The sequence below is a fragment of the Mytilinidion resinicola genome (genome assembly GCF_010093595.1).
Source record: "Mytilinidion resinicola strain CBS 304.34 unplaced genomic scaffold BDZ99scaffold_10, whole genome shotgun sequence".
Classification (NCBI taxonomy): Eukaryota; Fungi; Ascomycota; class Dothideomycetes; order Mytilinidiales; family Mytilinidiaceae; genus Mytilinidion; species Mytilinidion resinicola.
Genome location: NW_022985446.1, coordinates 1,091,959 through 1,105,949, shown reverse-complemented (window position 1 = coordinate 1,105,949; position 13,991 = coordinate 1,091,959). Strand labels below are relative to the sequence as shown.

At 54.7% G+C, this 13,991-nt stretch overlaps 9 protein-coding genes across 9 annotated transcripts; 4 read left to right on the top strand and 5 right to left on the bottom strand.

Annotated features, from left to right (window-relative positions):
- Positions 1 to 524: 524 nt before the first annotated feature.
- Positions 525 to 1,637, top strand: BDZ99DRAFT_477020 (uncharacterized protein; the record flags this gene model as incomplete). The annotated part of the gene is made up of 3 exons (XM_033722089.1): positions 525 to 652; positions 877 to 1,117; positions 1,203 to 1,637. The coding sequence occupies 3 exons, from the start codon at positions 525 to 527 to the stop codon at positions 1,635 to 1,637; spliced, it is 804 nt and encodes a 267-aa protein (XP_033576592.1).
- Positions 1,638 to 2,131: 494 nt separating this feature from the next.
- Positions 2,132 to 2,931, bottom strand: BDZ99DRAFT_32908 (uncharacterized protein). The gene has a single exon (XM_033714297.1). The coding sequence runs from the start codon at positions 2,757 to 2,759 to the stop codon at positions 2,196 to 2,198; it is 564 nt and encodes a 187-aa protein (XP_033576591.1). The 5' UTR covers positions 2,760 to 2,931; the 3' UTR covers positions 2,132 to 2,195.
- Positions 2,932 to 3,012: 81 nt separating this feature from the next.
- Positions 3,013 to 3,996, top strand: BDZ99DRAFT_32973 (uncharacterized protein). Its single transcript, XM_033714298.1, has 4 exons — positions 3,013 to 3,229; positions 3,289 to 3,428; positions 3,485 to 3,897; positions 3,954 to 3,996. Exons 1-3 carry the CDS (start codon positions 3,214 to 3,216, stop codon positions 3,836 to 3,838), a joined length of 510 nt encoding a protein of 169 aa, XP_033576590.1. The 5' UTR covers positions 3,013 to 3,213; the 3' UTR covers positions 3,839 to 3,897; positions 3,954 to 3,996.
- BDZ99DRAFT_463409 (uncharacterized protein) lies at positions 3,760 to 4,090 on the bottom strand. The gene has a single exon (XM_033720078.1). It carries the CDS (start codon positions 4,070 to 4,072, stop codon positions 3,884 to 3,886), a length of 189 nt encoding a protein of 62 aa, XP_033576589.1. The 5' UTR covers positions 4,073 to 4,090; the 3' UTR covers positions 3,760 to 3,883.
- A 799-nt stretch (positions 4,091 to 4,889) lies between these two features.
- BDZ99DRAFT_388369 (carbohydrate phosphatase) lies at positions 4,890 to 6,002 on the top strand (the record flags this gene model as incomplete). The annotated part of the gene is made up of 1 exon (XM_033715568.1): positions 4,890 to 6,002. One exon carries the CDS (start codon positions 4,890 to 4,892, stop codon positions 6,000 to 6,002), a length of 1,113 nt encoding a protein of 370 aa, XP_033576588.1.
- Positions 6,003 to 7,187: 1,185 nt separating this feature from the next.
- On the bottom strand, positions 7,188 to 7,973 carry BDZ99DRAFT_488519 (retrograde transporter; the record flags this gene model as incomplete). Its single annotated transcript, XM_033722910.1, has 4 exons — positions 7,188 to 7,304; positions 7,363 to 7,776; positions 7,848 to 7,862; positions 7,917 to 7,973. The coding sequence occupies 4 exons, from the start codon at positions 7,971 to 7,973 to the stop codon at positions 7,188 to 7,190; spliced, it is 603 nt and encodes a 200-aa protein (XP_033576587.1).
- A 212-nt stretch (positions 7,974 to 8,185) lies between these two features.
- BDZ99DRAFT_463404 (PLP-dependent transferase) lies at positions 8,186 to 10,233 on the top strand. Its single transcript, XM_033720077.1, has 4 exons — positions 8,186 to 8,762; positions 8,816 to 9,441; positions 9,504 to 10,048; positions 10,102 to 10,233. The coding sequence occupies exons 1-3, from the start codon at positions 8,674 to 8,676 to the stop codon at positions 9,941 to 9,943; spliced, it is 1,155 nt and encodes a 384-aa protein (XP_033576586.1). The 5' UTR covers positions 8,186 to 8,673; the 3' UTR covers positions 9,944 to 10,048; positions 10,102 to 10,233.
- BDZ99DRAFT_571408 (putative endo-1,3(4)-beta-glucanase) lies at positions 10,199 to 11,949 on the bottom strand (the record flags this gene model as incomplete). The annotated part of the gene is made up of 8 exons (XM_033728085.1): positions 10,199 to 10,491; positions 10,547 to 10,762; positions 11,009 to 11,225; positions 11,281 to 11,292; positions 11,340 to 11,399; positions 11,468 to 11,655; positions 11,749 to 11,777; positions 11,830 to 11,949. 8 exons carry the CDS (start codon positions 11,947 to 11,949, stop codon positions 10,389 to 10,391), a joined length of 945 nt encoding a protein of 314 aa, XP_033576585.1. The 3' UTR covers positions 10,199 to 10,388.
- Positions 11,950 to 12,255: 306 nt separating this feature from the next.
- Positions 12,256 to 13,973, bottom strand: BDZ99DRAFT_509131 (4-hydroxybenzoate polyprenyl transferase family protein; the record flags this gene model as incomplete). Its single annotated transcript, XM_033724381.1, has 2 exons — positions 12,256 to 13,723; positions 13,829 to 13,973. The coding sequence occupies 2 exons, from the start codon at positions 13,971 to 13,973 to the stop codon at positions 12,681 to 12,683; spliced, it is 1,188 nt and encodes a 395-aa protein (XP_033576584.1). The 3' UTR covers positions 12,256 to 12,680.
- Positions 13,974 to 13,991: the final 18 nt, after the last annotated feature.

Genomic DNA, 13,991 nt, shown 5'->3' with positions numbered 1-13,991 from the left:
CAGCCAGCAAGACTGCCACCTTATGTTCAACCGAGCCGTTCGTGTGTTAAGGTCCCGACGGTCCGTACCTTCAATCCATCCTGCCGCGAGCAGCGGCTGCCAAGCGCAATGCCCATGGATCCCAGGGTGTCTTGTCTATCTCAGCACTGAAACCCCTAGCGTGTCTTCTAGTCCTCGCTGCCTATCCGAGGCAGAATACATCTATTGCAAGATGCAGTCTCAAATCCACGTCAATCCAAGTCAGGTTCCAAGTTCCCAGCCACAGCCTCATGGAAGTATCATGAGCATCATGAGCATCTCTAGCGCGATCATCGCGTTCGGCCCTCGCCTGAAGCCATATGGCCTCGATCCGGCTGTCTCACAATCTCTACCACGAGAACGCAATCTGGCGTGCAGCGCTGCTCCCGCTATCAAACCTGTTTTGCTAGGGGCTGCAGGGCGGCAAGCTATTCGTGGACGCCGTCACTGGGCCTGTGTCTTCCCGTGCAGCTTGCCCGTTGAGGCCAAGCAGCCTCGTCTCAGCAATGATTGCCCTCCCGGGTCACGATCGCAAACTGGTGAGGGTGTGCGCCGTCACACAGCATGGCCTTGGTCTTGCTGAGCGAAGCATTACCGGCCTTGGACGCAGGGGCGCCGTCTTACGTTCAGCCCTGTATGCTGAGAGGCCGCCGCCAGATTTGCCCCAGGAATGCGCCTGATCAGGCGGATGATGGACAGAGGAGCGAGGAATGGATTATCAACTCCCCGTTGCGCGGTTGCTGCGGCGAAAATGCCATCTGATCTGGCCGGGCACCCGCAGCGTAAGACGTTATCTGGTGCGACCATCGCGCCCCTCGAGTCGTCCCGCTAGGTCACAATCAGTCTGTCCTGCTTCAGAGTTCACGCGAAGCTCACGCCAGGGCAATTTGGAGCTGGTGGCCGCGTCGAGTCGCACCGGCCGCGCTCGATCTTGCAGCTAGCCATATCGCCGCCATACCGCGGTCCCGACGGTGCTGCCGACGCTGCAATTGACGTTGGCGGCGCCCTGGCCCCAATTTCCTGTTGCGCTGCTATCAGGATATTCCTGGCTGCCCTGGCCCCCGTCAATCCTCATTCATGGCGTCGGTTCGCCCCAACAGTGTGTGCCGGCGACGTCAGCCAGCCTACGCCCTAGCCGTGCCAGTTGCTCTCACCAATCACCCGAAAAGAACGACCCAGAACAGGGGCACAACATCAGGGTTGCTGTGCGCAGGACCCTGGCCGGCTCCCAGTTCAGCAGTCTGGCCTGGATTGCTCAGCGGTTGGACGTGAGACGGAAGGGGGTCGACGAACAGGCGTTCACCGACCGTTCGCTCACCGTTCGGCTGCAGTCACCAGACGTCAACGCGTTCGCGGGCCTCTTTCTGTCACGTCCTGCGGCGAAAATGGGATGGCGAAGTTACAGCATCTTCGCCTTCGTGCTGCACGCCGCGCCTCTTTCGCCCCAGAGTGTGGAGAAGTTGGCCTGCAAGGCCCAAGTCGTGCAGGCACAGGCCCTGCAGCTGCATCCAGCCAAGCGCACTGCTGTTGACTTGCATATGCTCTCACCTGCTATTCGCCATGGCCGCGGGGATGGCACAGACGGCCGCTGTCAACCCCCACGCCGCCAGAGCCCATGAAGGCGCCCAGCCTGTTTTCCCCAAGCGTTCATGGGGACTATCGCAGATCGCCACAGCAGCGTCAGCGCAGAGCGAGATTATCAGGACAGCGAGAGAGCAAACCCCAGAAACTGTTATCGTCGAGATTCGACCCTACCAGTGTTTGGCCTGGCGCCGCCTGCCCGAGGCTGCCGAAGCACTGTCGTTAATATCGCTCTATCCGCGCGTTCCTCCACTCTCGTCCTCCCGTGCCGTCTCCTCTATCGTGGCCCCTCTTCTGCTGGACCCTCTCTGGCCTCTCCTGGACACCCCTCTTGGCGCTCCTGGGCAGGCTGCCACTCTGGTTGCTCGCCCTTTCGCCGCAGCTGAGAGCAGCGCGCCAATAAGCCATCGGCAGCCCCGGTGCCCGCATGCTTGCAGGACCGCGGGATGCTTTTGGCGGCTGGCGTGAGGGTGTGTTGCGTGCTTCGTCCCTCGTGCGCCGTGGGCTTTCCCCACAAAAAACGCAACCGACGGCTTGCGGCAGCGAGAAGTGATAGCGTGCCCGGACAGATCCGCGCCCGATCACCACGATCGGCCTCAACTTTCACTGTCGCTCTCCTTTTCGGGACTTTGGAATCGGTCAATCGCGCCCGTTCTCGTTACACCAGCAGCGCTGGAGAGGGGCCAATGCTGAAGGTGTTGTGGCGGATTCCAGGCCCAGCTCCAAGCACGCACCCGTATACCTCTCCAGGCTGACATTGCTTCTGCGCAGTTCGCGAGTTTGCGCCGAGCTGCCTGCTGTGCGAACCAACACGCCACCCTGTCGCAACAGGCGCTTCGAGATTGCCTGCTGTATGTCAAAGTAGCCTCGTCTCGGCGTGCGTGGGAGCTGCATCGTGCGTGCGGCGAAGCTGGTACCGATGCAATATCGCAAGTCGAGAGAGGGATCTGAGCATTCCCGGAACGACGTCGCGGCTGCGCTAATTCTGCATCCAGATCCCCGCCGTCGTCAGAATATGGTTGACGCAATACACTCTGCATGAGCAATTTGCGTTGCTGGGGCAGGCAATCTTGCAGATGGAGGAGCAGTGCATGTGTATTGACTGTTTTCTCCTCCGTCCCCAGCATCCGTGGCCGCGCCGAAATGACCTTGAGCAGCATCCCGAGCGTCAACGTGAAGCATGCACTCCAATCCCGCTGCAAGGTTGATACAGTGCTAACCCGTGATTAGACTCGAAACGCACGCCTCCAGTTGCCTCCCGAGCGGTGCCTCGCATAAAGGCACAACCTCAGGCAACGACTGCGGGGAATCGTTGTAGACCTCCACGCAATAGGCAGCAGTCGTACCAAAACGTGGATAATCTGTACTACCTCATCCCTGGGGACAAAGTCGTGCTCACCCGAAGCCGACAAGCTCGAGGTCGTGTCGCTCAGAGAGGGAGCGCATCGCATCGCATTGCATTCTCACTGCCATAATGGTGCGAGAGCACGCAAGGACTTCGTCCATCACTGGATGGCCACAAAGGGTCCGTCCACAGCAGCAACAGCAGGAGCACGCCACGAGTGGTTGACACGGCGTGTTCTACGGCCAGCATTGTCCATGTGAAATGGCGAAATGGCCCGAAGAATTCGTACTGTACATGTACGTCCTGCACTGACTGCACTGCGCTGAGGCATTTTCATCAATCAGCAAACTCTTCTGTGCCTTTCCAAGCGACAGCATGGACCTGGAGGCACACATGCACGAGCACTAATCCAACCCTCCTGCGTCCCCGTTCTGATCGATTGCCTTTCTGCCTTTCCGGTGCCTGCGCGCCTTGCTCCACACCTGTAACTACCTTCATCGCCTCAAAATTCCAATGTTCCTGAAATGACTAAACCTATAGGCACACAAAATCCACTCACGTTGCACCACCTCCATAGGCCCTATTATCTTTCTGCCTCTCCCACAGACACAGCTCGCACAAGCACAGAAGCTCCACGCTTTCGCTGCCTCCAGCCGCCGTCAAACCAACCTTCTCACGCCACACACACGCCCATGCCGCGGCGTTTCAGGCTCCCACCGCCCCATCCGAATCCCGTGCTTCAGTGTGTTGCGCCGCCGCGCAGCCAACAAGATCTTGACAGCTGGCCCGGGAGATCTAGCGGCGGCCGTTCGGAGGCAGCACCGACCCAATTGCGACTCTCATGTCATGAATCTGAGACGGGGGCCTTTGTCAACCAGGCGCCAAGCGCACTGACAATTGCGAATCTGTTGGGACGCTGGGACTTTGGGCGTCGGGAATTCAGAGAGTAGGATGTAAGGGACGTCCTTGCAAGAGCGCCCTGGTATATCGCTCATTAAGCACGTGATAGTGGGAAGGCATGCGCTGATCTCCCGTGGTCGGAGCATGGGGTGGGCGTTTCGCCTTTTCTCGCCTGAGGTTTTTGCCTGTTGCCTCGGGCGTTTGGGTTGTGGGCGACGATGCCGACATCGGATACGTTAGGTGGTTTTGTTACGTTATAGACGGGGTGGATTGGGCTTGGCGATGGGTGGTCGGTTAGGAGAGTGGAGCTTGATGCGTGCAGTCATAGCTGAGCGACGTTGAATCATCATGGCGTGAGAGAGCTGTGCCTGACTGACTAATCGTACGATGGATACGTGCGTGGAAGTTGACATTGCGCGTACATGCTTGAGAGCGAGTTTGAATGACTTCTTTGTGTACCTAGGTGAGTTCCAATGCGAGTCATGTAAAAGTCTTTGGTGTTGACGAAGTCCAGTGGTTAGGAGGGTGGTTATGGGACGGGGAGTGATTGGGTGATGTGGGCGACGTTGAAGTATTTGCACGTGGCATAGTTACTTTTGACGACTGTCACCCACGTTTTCGTAGAAGCATATTGTGAAACAGCCGTAGTATTGCAAAGATAGTGATCGTAAGACAGACTTGAGGTGAGAATAGCGCTATGGGAGATCTTCCGCGCCGATCCGCACAACTTCGAGATCTTCGTGCGAAAATACTCTAGACTCAACCACAGACGTCACGCATCGTGAACAGCTTAGGGACTTCCTCAAGCTTCCTATAATCTAGATTTTGATGCTCCTATTGACTTCGAAAACAGCTTTCTTCTTTCTTCAAGTCTCTCATCTACTCTCTTATCGTAAATCAAGAGCGGTGAAGACGCCACGCCCGCCTCACTAATTACATCTTCTCTCTATCCTCTCTAAAGCCTCACTCTACATCCTACAATCCTTTACACCAACACTTCAATTCCCCAAATACCATACACCCCACCATATACCCCTCTCTCAAAATGTCCCCCAACTACACCCCCGACCTCCACCTCGCCCTCCACACCGTCCACCGCGCCACCCTCCTCACCAAATCCATCCTCCGCTTCCTCAACAACTCCGTCGCCGCCGAAACAAAAGCCGACGCCTCCCCCGTTACCATCGCCGACTTCGCCGCCCAATGCCTCATCATCACCGCTATCCGTGCCGTGCATCCCTCGGACAGCTTCGTCGGCGAAGAGAGCGCGGCCGCGCTGCGCTCGAACCTCGCCCTACGCGAAGCAGTATGGGCTCTCGTCTCATCCGCGTCGAGTGAGGCTTTGACGGGGCTGGGTGAGGATGACCCAGTGGGGGAGTTGGCGGTCCCGCAGACGATGGAAGAGATGCTTGATGTTATCGATGTGGGCGTTGGCGAGCAGACGGCTAGGGGGCGGGTGTGGGTGCTTGATCCAGTGGATGGCACGGCGACGTTCATGAAGGGGCAGCAGTATGTGGTTGCGCTGGCACTGTTGGAGGATGGGGTGCAGAAGGTGGGTGTGCTGGCGGCGCCGAATCTGCTGTGGGATGCTAGTGCGGGAGCTGGGGAGCAGAAGATCCATGAAGATTTGGTGGATGAGGAAGGGTGGGGTGTTGTGTTGAGTGCGGTTGAAGGGGAGGGGGCGTGGGTGCGGCGGATTGAGGAGGAGGGGTTTGGAGAGGCGGTTAGGATTGGGGTGGGTGCCAAGGAGAAGGAGTTGAAGGAGTTGGATTTTGTGGAGGTAGCGCCTGGCTCCACGACTTTGTCGCAGGAGAGCCATCGAAGGGTTGCAGAGGGTTTGGGGGCGAAGTGGCCTGGCACGCAGCTGTGGAGCCAGCAGATGAAGTACGTGGCGCTGTCCCTGGGGGCAGTGGATGTGATGCTTAGAATACCGAAGACGAAAGACCGTTTCACGCAGGTTTGGGACCATGCTGGGGGGCAGCTCATCTTTCAGGAAGCGGGAGGCAAGATTCGGGATTTGAATGGTGGGACTATTGACTTGGCGCAAGGGAGGAAGATTCAGGGTGAGAGGAACTTTGGAATGATTGCTACGAGGCCGGGATATTGGGAGAAGATAAGTGAAGCCATGAAAGAAGCGGTGGCGGACTCGGGCTTCTAGGTATAGCGAGAGGGGTTAATGTGCTGACATCTTCCCAATACTTGTTTATTTGACTTTGATAGCAAGGATCGAGCGGACTGGCTTCCGACATCTCCTCATATCTCTTTATGACACCCTAGATACATGAGCCAATATACGAGCTATGTTAATAACATGCCAAAATCGAGTCTAAATCGCGCGGACTAGCTCCCGTTTATACATCTTGCATCCTCAAGATCAGCCCTAACCCTAATGCCCGATTTAAAGCGTCCGCCAATAACACACCCAAATTGACTCCAAATCGCACGGACTGGCTCCCGTTTATACATCTTGCATCTTCCAGACCAACCCTAATTCTCAAGCCTGATATAGGGCGCCAGCCAATAGCATGCCGAAATCGAGTCTAAATCGCACGGACTGGCTCCCATTTATACATCTTGCAACACTCACATCAACCTAATATTCATAGCTTGATTTAAGACGTCAGCCAATAACATACCTAAATCAAGTCTAAATTGCACGGACTGGCCCCCGTTCATACTTCACACCGTATCAAATTTAGCCCGTATTTTGTGATCTAATCACGAGCTGCGTCAATAACATGCCAAAAACAACGGCAATTCGCACGGACTGGCTCCCGTTCATGCTGCTCGGGACATGGAAACCAGCCTATTTCCTCTAACCTGATTCAGGAGTCCATCCCAATAACATGCTAACATGAAGTGCAAATTACACTCACCGGTTCATGTTTATACTTCTCGACGATCTGTAATGTCAACCTATTTATATGGTGTCCTGAGTTTTGCTTGTTCTAAGTCGTCCATAGTCCGCACTTTGGCCAGTCAATAGCTTGATCGTGGGCACTCCTTTGGCCATCTTCCACGCAAATGTGAGAGGGGGTTGGTGATGAGTAGGGTACGGGAGTGGCACGCTATGCTGAGAACGAATACCATTCGCAACCATGCTCTTGCTCAAAGCTCTGATGATTTGTCCTACGCTTTCGGCAGAACAAGTGCCGTTCGTGGGGGCGCTTTGGGCTACCTTCCTGGAGTTTGAAGGCGCGGGAACTAGCTCGAGTCGTTCAGTAACACAACATGGACATGTATCTCGACCAGAAATGGGTATCAAAGACCTTGGATACGTGTGTTCCCCATAATCTTTCTGTGACCAATCTTTGATTACTGGATATCAGCTTATTTTTGCTTGCTATGATACACCACCGCCGTTTTTCCGGAAGGATAGCTTCTCCACAACCACGTTCTCCGCCCCCTTGTCGTCTTTCTTGAGTTGGTATACGTATATCACTAGGACATCGCCTTGGACCTATCAAAGTGTCAGCACTTATTTCCGCTTCCCAATCCCTTCCTCTCGTGACACCTACATCCATCAACACAAAGCTCGGCGTTGGCTCCTCCTCCTCAGGCCACCACCCCGTCGTCATCGCGCCCGTCGCACTCCCTGGATTCACAAAGAACTTCCCTTCCATCTCGTATGCCTCAAACTTGTGCGTTCCACCCCATAGTAGGATATCGACGTCCATCTGCCGCGCGGCGATCAGTAAGCTGTCGCCGTCGCCGGGGGGGATTATGGTGTGGCCATGGGTGAAGCCGATGCGCAGCGAGCCGTGGGTGACGACTTTGGAGAGGGCGAGATTGGGCGCTTCGACGTCGAAGTCGCCTTTCACGATCTGGAGGTCGGGTGCTATGCCGCGCAGGAACTCGTAGGTGTCTTTGTCGGTGAGGTTGCCCAGGCAGAGGATTTGGCCTATTTTGCCGGGAGCGAGGAGTTTTTTGAACTAGGGGGGTTGTATGAGCATCCGTATATATGTGCGTCCTCGGGCAGAGGTAGAGAGAAGGTAGGTGGTACCTTTGTAGGAATGTCCTAGCATCACGGTGAGCATTTGAGGGGCGGGCGTTCAGGGCTGGCAGGACTCACAGCAGCTCTGTCTGGAATAAACAAGTCTCCAAGACAGAGGACCAGTCTCGAGGTCATGGCGATGTTTCTGTTCTCCCGCAGCGCACCGTGACCAACCCCGCGAAATGAATTGGCTGTCGAAGTGTGGTGGAGGTGGAGCACGAGCTGCCCGTGAAGCTTGGGCTGTGGCTGCGGCTTCTTGGCAGGCAACGTCACTGCATGTATTCACTGCTTTCTTTTGCGGCTCAAGAGATGCATGGAACCTCCACGTCTAGGCCCCATATCGAGTAAGCAGCCGCCCTTGAGCAGACGCCGTTGCGCAGACGCCGTTAACGGCGCCGGCCGACGTCCCTCCAGAGAGAAAAAGAAGAAGAGTCAAATCTGCCCGTGAGCCACTGAGAACGGCAATGTTTCGCGACATTCTCCTATACAAGACACGCAGCACGCGCATCGTGACTTGAAAACATCGACGCCCCCATCCTCACGAACAAAAAGCAGCGGCTACACGTGCATTTCATTGCCAACACACGCGCTCCTGGCCCTTCTCTCCGAAACCGGCACCCTGGCGTCCCCCCGCAGCCGACTGCTTGCTCGACTGCAGGTGTGCCCCTCCCTCAAAGTGGCTTCCCCTCGCTCCCGCCTGAGTCTGATCGCCAGACACCTCGACTCCAAGCCCTTTGAGCTCAACACGCCCTTCTCGACTGAGCGCTCCGCTGTCCCTGAAGACGCATCTGGCTACCCTTCAAACCGTCCAACGCCTCCACCACCGCCGCCCACCATGTCTTCTCAACCCCCGCATGCCGCATTGCTCATCCCAGGTCCCATTGAGTTCGATGACGCGGTTCTCCAGTCTATGAGCCACTACAGGTACGCAGACACACCTTCAATAGCCCCCAATGCCTCCGCTGATGTCAGCCCAGCGAGTCTCATGTCGGCGCACCCTTCGTGAATACCTTCGGCGAAGTCCTCTCGATGCTGCGGAAGCTCTTCCAAACCACCGACGCAGCATCCCAACCAATCGTGCTTTCCGGCTCTGGAACCCTAGGATGGGACCAGGTTGCGGCCAACCTCACGGAGCCGGGCGACGAGGCCCTCGTGCTGCACACCGGCTACTTTGCGGACTCGTTCGCCGACTGCTTTGAGACATATGGCGTGAAAGCTACACAACTGAAGGCCCCAATTGGCGACAGGCCGCAGTTGGACGAGGTGGAGAAAGCGCTGAAGGAGACGAAGTACAAAGTCCTGACCGTCACACACGTCGACACCTCCACCGGCGTGCTGAGCGAGCTCAAAGCGCTCTCAGAGCTCGTGCACAAAGTCAGCCCCGAGACGCTCGTCGTCGTGGATGGCGTGTGCAGTGTTGGCTGCGAAGAGATCCGGTTCGACGACTGGGGCCTCGACGTGGTGCTCACTGCGAGCCAGAAAGCCATTGGGTGCCCGGCTGGTCTGAGTATCCTGATGGTCTCTGGCCGTGCAATTGAGGTGTTTAAGGCGAGGAAGACGCGGCCGACGTCGTATTTTGGGTCGTGGAAAAATTGGCTGCCAAGTAAATCCCATCCCCTGATACCATCTCTTATATCCAGAATCATACTAACATATTTATGATAGTCATGCAAAACTACGAAGCCAAGAAACCCAGCTACTTCGCCACCCCCTCGCCACAACTCATCCACGCGCTACACACCTCCCTCTCACAGATCCTCTCCCGGCCGCTAGAACAGCGCTTCTCGGACCACAAAGCCGCGTCCCAAAAGATTAAGAAGGCGATCGGCGACCTCGGCCTCAAGCAACTCGCTCCTAAGCCCGAGAACCAGGCCAACGGTATGACCGCCATCTACCTCCCCGAGGGCATCGCGCCGCCCCAGGTCCTCCCGAGCTTGTTGAAGAAGGGCGTTATCTTTGCGGGTGGACTGCATAAGGAGATTGCGACGAAGTATATTCGGTTCGGGCATATGGGCGTCAGCGTGACGGATCCGAAGAGGGATGATATTGATAGGGCGCTGAAGGCGCTGAAGGAGGGGTTGACCGAGGTGGGGTATAAGGCTTAAACATGGATGATAAAGATTGGTGAGAGGTAGGTAGGTCTGGCTGTTTGGATGAACTGTACTCTACTGCACAGGATCTCGGCGCTCTTGAGGGCCATACAAAAAAGGGTTAGGGAATCTTGCATCTTCATAGACGCATATAGACTGAGAATGCCAGCCAGTGTCGTTACGGATTACAAAATGCAGCTCTTGGTCAAAAACGTGATATGTGTCCGGGTATGTACTCTCTTTTCAACTTTCTGTAGAAGACATACTCTCCCTGTATTAGTCTCCGATTCCAATATCTACTGCAAGAGGCATATACATTCCCCAAGTCTGTATGAGAAGTGAAAGCCTCGTCGGTGAATGGTTGCAGAATTTGGGATATTACCTTTCTCAATAACCTCTTCGCTCATCCGCTGTTGAAATCATAATCATCTTAAACTCCCCTCGCCTTTCATCTCGGAGATCACTGACTATAGACTGTGAGCGAGTTGATCCGCCAATAAGCTTCAGCAAAAGCCGCCGGGTTATTAATCACCCAATCCGCGCACGTCGCCGCTTTGCTAGAGCTACACTACATTCAGCCAAAACGCTTGTCTCCAAGACGCTTCCGGGACAACTCACCAACTCGGCGTACTCGCCCACACATTCCCGGCCCAGTCCCCACAGAACGTGAGATCGAAGACGATTTGGTGGTTGGCGAAGTGGCTGTCGATCGGACAGTCGCCGGCGAAGTTGGCTTGAGGTACACCCCATTGCGCGGGGTTGGGGGAGTTGGAAAGGATATCGGGGGGCGTGGTGCTATGGGTGAAGAACCAGATTTTGATGGCTTGGGAGGTCCTGGGGGTTAGGTGTTAGATGGGGTTATGGAAGGGCATGAGCAGGTTTGCGGACGGCTGTGGAGCGTAGATACAATTTTGAGAATATGAAAGGGATGGGAAGGGGGGGTGTTATGAACAACCTGGGGTTTACTGGGCTATCTTGGACGGTAGAAGCTAAGGATAGCATGATGAAATGATTTGAACGCGTGGCGGAAGACTGGACACACTTATGGCGAGGTAGCTGTATAGGAGAGGTTTTGCATACCATTCCATCACGTACAACCCACCGCCCGCAGTGTTGAAATCATCACCGTACGAGCCCGCGGTATTGCTAGAGACGCCACAGCCTGAATTTGAGGCCTGGCCCGGTGCTTTGGCCCAGCAGTTGGTGGTTAAGACGGTGCCGCTTTCGCCGGTGCCGGTAATGGTGCAGCCCTGCGTCGTGTGGAGGGCCATGCTGTTGCGGGACTGGGTGTTGACGCCTGTGGAAGTTGAGATTGATAATGGGGCTCAAGGAAGTAGGGGGGGTAGGGGTACCTTCTAGGATGTCTGTTTTCGTAATTAGAAGGGTGGTTTTGGCAAGGAGGGGGACGTACCGATTTCACCATCTTGTGGCCAATTGTTGGGACCGAGTGTCCAGAAGGCTGGCCATATTCCTGTATTTTCGGTTTCGTTAGTAAACCAGCTTGTTGATTACATCGGGGCAGATGGGTGGTATACACACCGCAGATGCTTCCGGGCATGTGCGCAAGATCCAGAATGAACAAGCCATGCGTGTACTGGATCTTGCTCTGGATACGGATGCTGCTTCGGCCCTGAGGCGTCACATTGATGTGGTCGACGCCGATGTAGACGCTTGAGGCTGTGGTCGAGATTATGCCCTGAGATTGGGCTGTAGACTGGTCTAGATATCTGCGCAAAATAATTGAGTAAGTGTATTCGAACTCACTACGATACAGCCCAGTAGCTAAATGAATTTTTCGTGAGTGGGACCTCGGGACTCACTTGACGTTGCCATTCGTAGGATCAGCGGCCTTGATGATATCAGCCAGCTACTGTCGAAAAGATTGAAACACTCGAGCATACCGTCCAAAAGTTGAACATGGAAAAGAAATTCGAAGGAGAGTAATTATCCTTGAGCGTGTAAGCACCCAGAACGCGCTGTCTTGCGCCTAAGAGAGCTGCGAAGAGGATGCTGGAGCGCATACTGTGGATGATGGTGAAGGAAGGAACGATCTTGATTGGCGTTGTGAAGTGAGAGGGAATCGGGGGAGATATAGTCCAGCGGCCACAACGAGTAGGTAAGTTGGCCACATGATCGTGGTTAATTTCTACTGTCGAATGCTGGATTCACCTTATCGCAGGCTGTAGGTTGAGGTGGGCGACATACATCATCCATAGTGGCATTAACCGGCTAGTGGTGGATAGAATAAAGATTGAGTAGGAAATGTTAGACTCGGGGGAGATGAAGAATTCATCTTGATAGCTCTGACCTGTCTCTGTTCATATGATCTGGAGATACATGGTTCTTGGGGAGGCTTTATCAAGGCTACACTCTGAGGATATAGTTGCATGAATTATGAGATTTTTCTTGATACGACTTTTCTATTCGAAGAACTCATTGCAGCGATTATAGCAGGGATATGAAAAGTGCAAAGATCGGCCTGGTAGTCCTCGACATCATGGTGTTCCAGTAAGGTGTTGAGTATATATCAAAGTCGGTATGACGTTGATATTACCAGCGCCAGGAGTACTCCACAACTGGGGCTACGGGCATGTTCCTGAAGGATAAGCGAACTTTATTTGACATAGTACAACGCAGGGCGCACAACACCTGGCCTCAAGCTCGTAAATGTACATGAAACGCCTTCTCGATGAGGTTCAAATATGAGAATAAGACAATCTCAGCCACATTATTGAGATAGAGTCCTCGCAGATTATGTTTTTACCGGCTCGTCTGGGCTAAGAGTAGCGGAGAGTCGAGTGTAGTATTCGCCCAGGAGTCCAGCAGAGATAGCGCCACCAGTGATCCAGCAACCATTCACGAACCACCACCAGCAATTGGTCACGTCTTTGAACTTAACTCTCCAAATCATGGTTCCTAGAGTGGCAACAGCGCCGCCACACGAGCCTACGAGGAAGACAGGTCCCATACCAAGCGCGGTGCCCGCTGCTCCAAGGAGACCGACTTGAACAGCTGCAAGCGTGGTCAACACGGTCTTGGTATCCTTATCATGCCTGAGAGCAATGCTTTTGATACCGGCTTTCGCGTCGTCTTTGATATCCATGTGTGCGTATATCATGTCATAGAGGACGGTCCAGGCAACGTTACTTGAATATAGACAGGCCGCGGCGATTAGAGCTGACTGGTTTGCAAGGAGATCTACACTGAGAGCTGGAAACCCCAACATCGCGCCCCATGAGAACGTAAGACCGAGAACGAATTGAGGGTAGTGGGTGACTCGCTTGGCCAAGGGGTACGTCGCAACAAACGCAAGCGATGGTGTGGCATACCAAAATACTTCAGTCGGAAACTGCAGTAGTACAGCAAGGCCAGTGAGTAGCTGGGCACCTGTGAAGACGATGGCCGCTTCCGGAGTAATAGCTCTTCTGGCGATAGGACGCAGTCGAGTACGCGCCACCTGCGGGTCCAAGTTGCGATCCCAGAGATCATTGATGGTACATCCTGCTCCCCGCATGACGACGGCACCCGTGAGGAAAAGAGCAGAGGTGCCTAGGACGGATAGAGGAGAAGCTATGGGAACAGCGACGCTTGCCGCCATGAGAGTGCTGAAAAGACATGGGAAGAAAAGGTAGTAGGTTCCGGCAGGCTTGTCTAGCCGAATCAACTCCGCGTAAGGGGTGACTGACTTGGGAAGATGCGAAAGCAAGCCGCTCTGAGGGGGGACGTATTCTGGGAGCAAAGGAGAGTCGACGATGGGGCGCTGTGTCGCCGAGGAAACCGTTGAGCGTCGGCACTCTCGAGTCCAAACAAATCCATTGATCGGATGTGCCTTATGTCGGGGAATTGAGGCTAGAGAGCGGTTTACGCCTTTACAAGGGGAATGAATGGTACGTTTCTGACGAATGGCGGGGAAGTCAGATGAGGAGCCCCATTGTGAAATATATGAGGACAACTGTGACGGTCGGCGGAGGAAGCCTTTGCAACCGTGGGGTATTCGGTGCCCTGATACAGAGCGAACGTGTCTGAAGGGGGATGTCGATGCCATGGTAATACCGGGTATCTG

Excerpts from the sequence above, each read along its gene's own strand:
- BDZ99DRAFT_463404 (XM_033720077.1), top strand. The coding sequence starts at position 8,674 with ATGTCTTCTCAACCCCCGCATGCCGCATTGCTCATCCCAGGTCCCATT. Across the intron at positions 8,763-8,815 it reads CAGTCTATGAGCCACTACAG|CGAGTCTCATGTCGGCGCAC; the intron begins GTACGCAGACAC and ends ATGTCAGCCCAG. Across the intron at positions 9,442-9,503 it reads GTGGAAAAATTGGCTGCCAA|TCATGCAAAACTACGAAGCC; the intron begins GTAAATCCCATC and ends TATTTATGATAG.
- BDZ99DRAFT_32973 (XM_033714298.1), top strand. Across the intron at positions 3,429-3,484 it reads GCGCGCCTTGCTCCACACCT|GCACACAAAATCCACTCACG; the intron begins GTAACTACCTTC and ends CTAAACCTATAG.
- BDZ99DRAFT_32908 (XM_033714297.1), bottom strand. The coding sequence starts at position 2,759 with ATGCTGCTCAAGGTCATTTCGGCGCGGCCACGGATGCTGGGGACGGAG.
- BDZ99DRAFT_463409 (XM_033720078.1), bottom strand. The coding sequence starts at position 4,072 with ATGTCGGCATCGTCGCCCACAACCCAAACGCCCGAGGCAACAGGCAAA.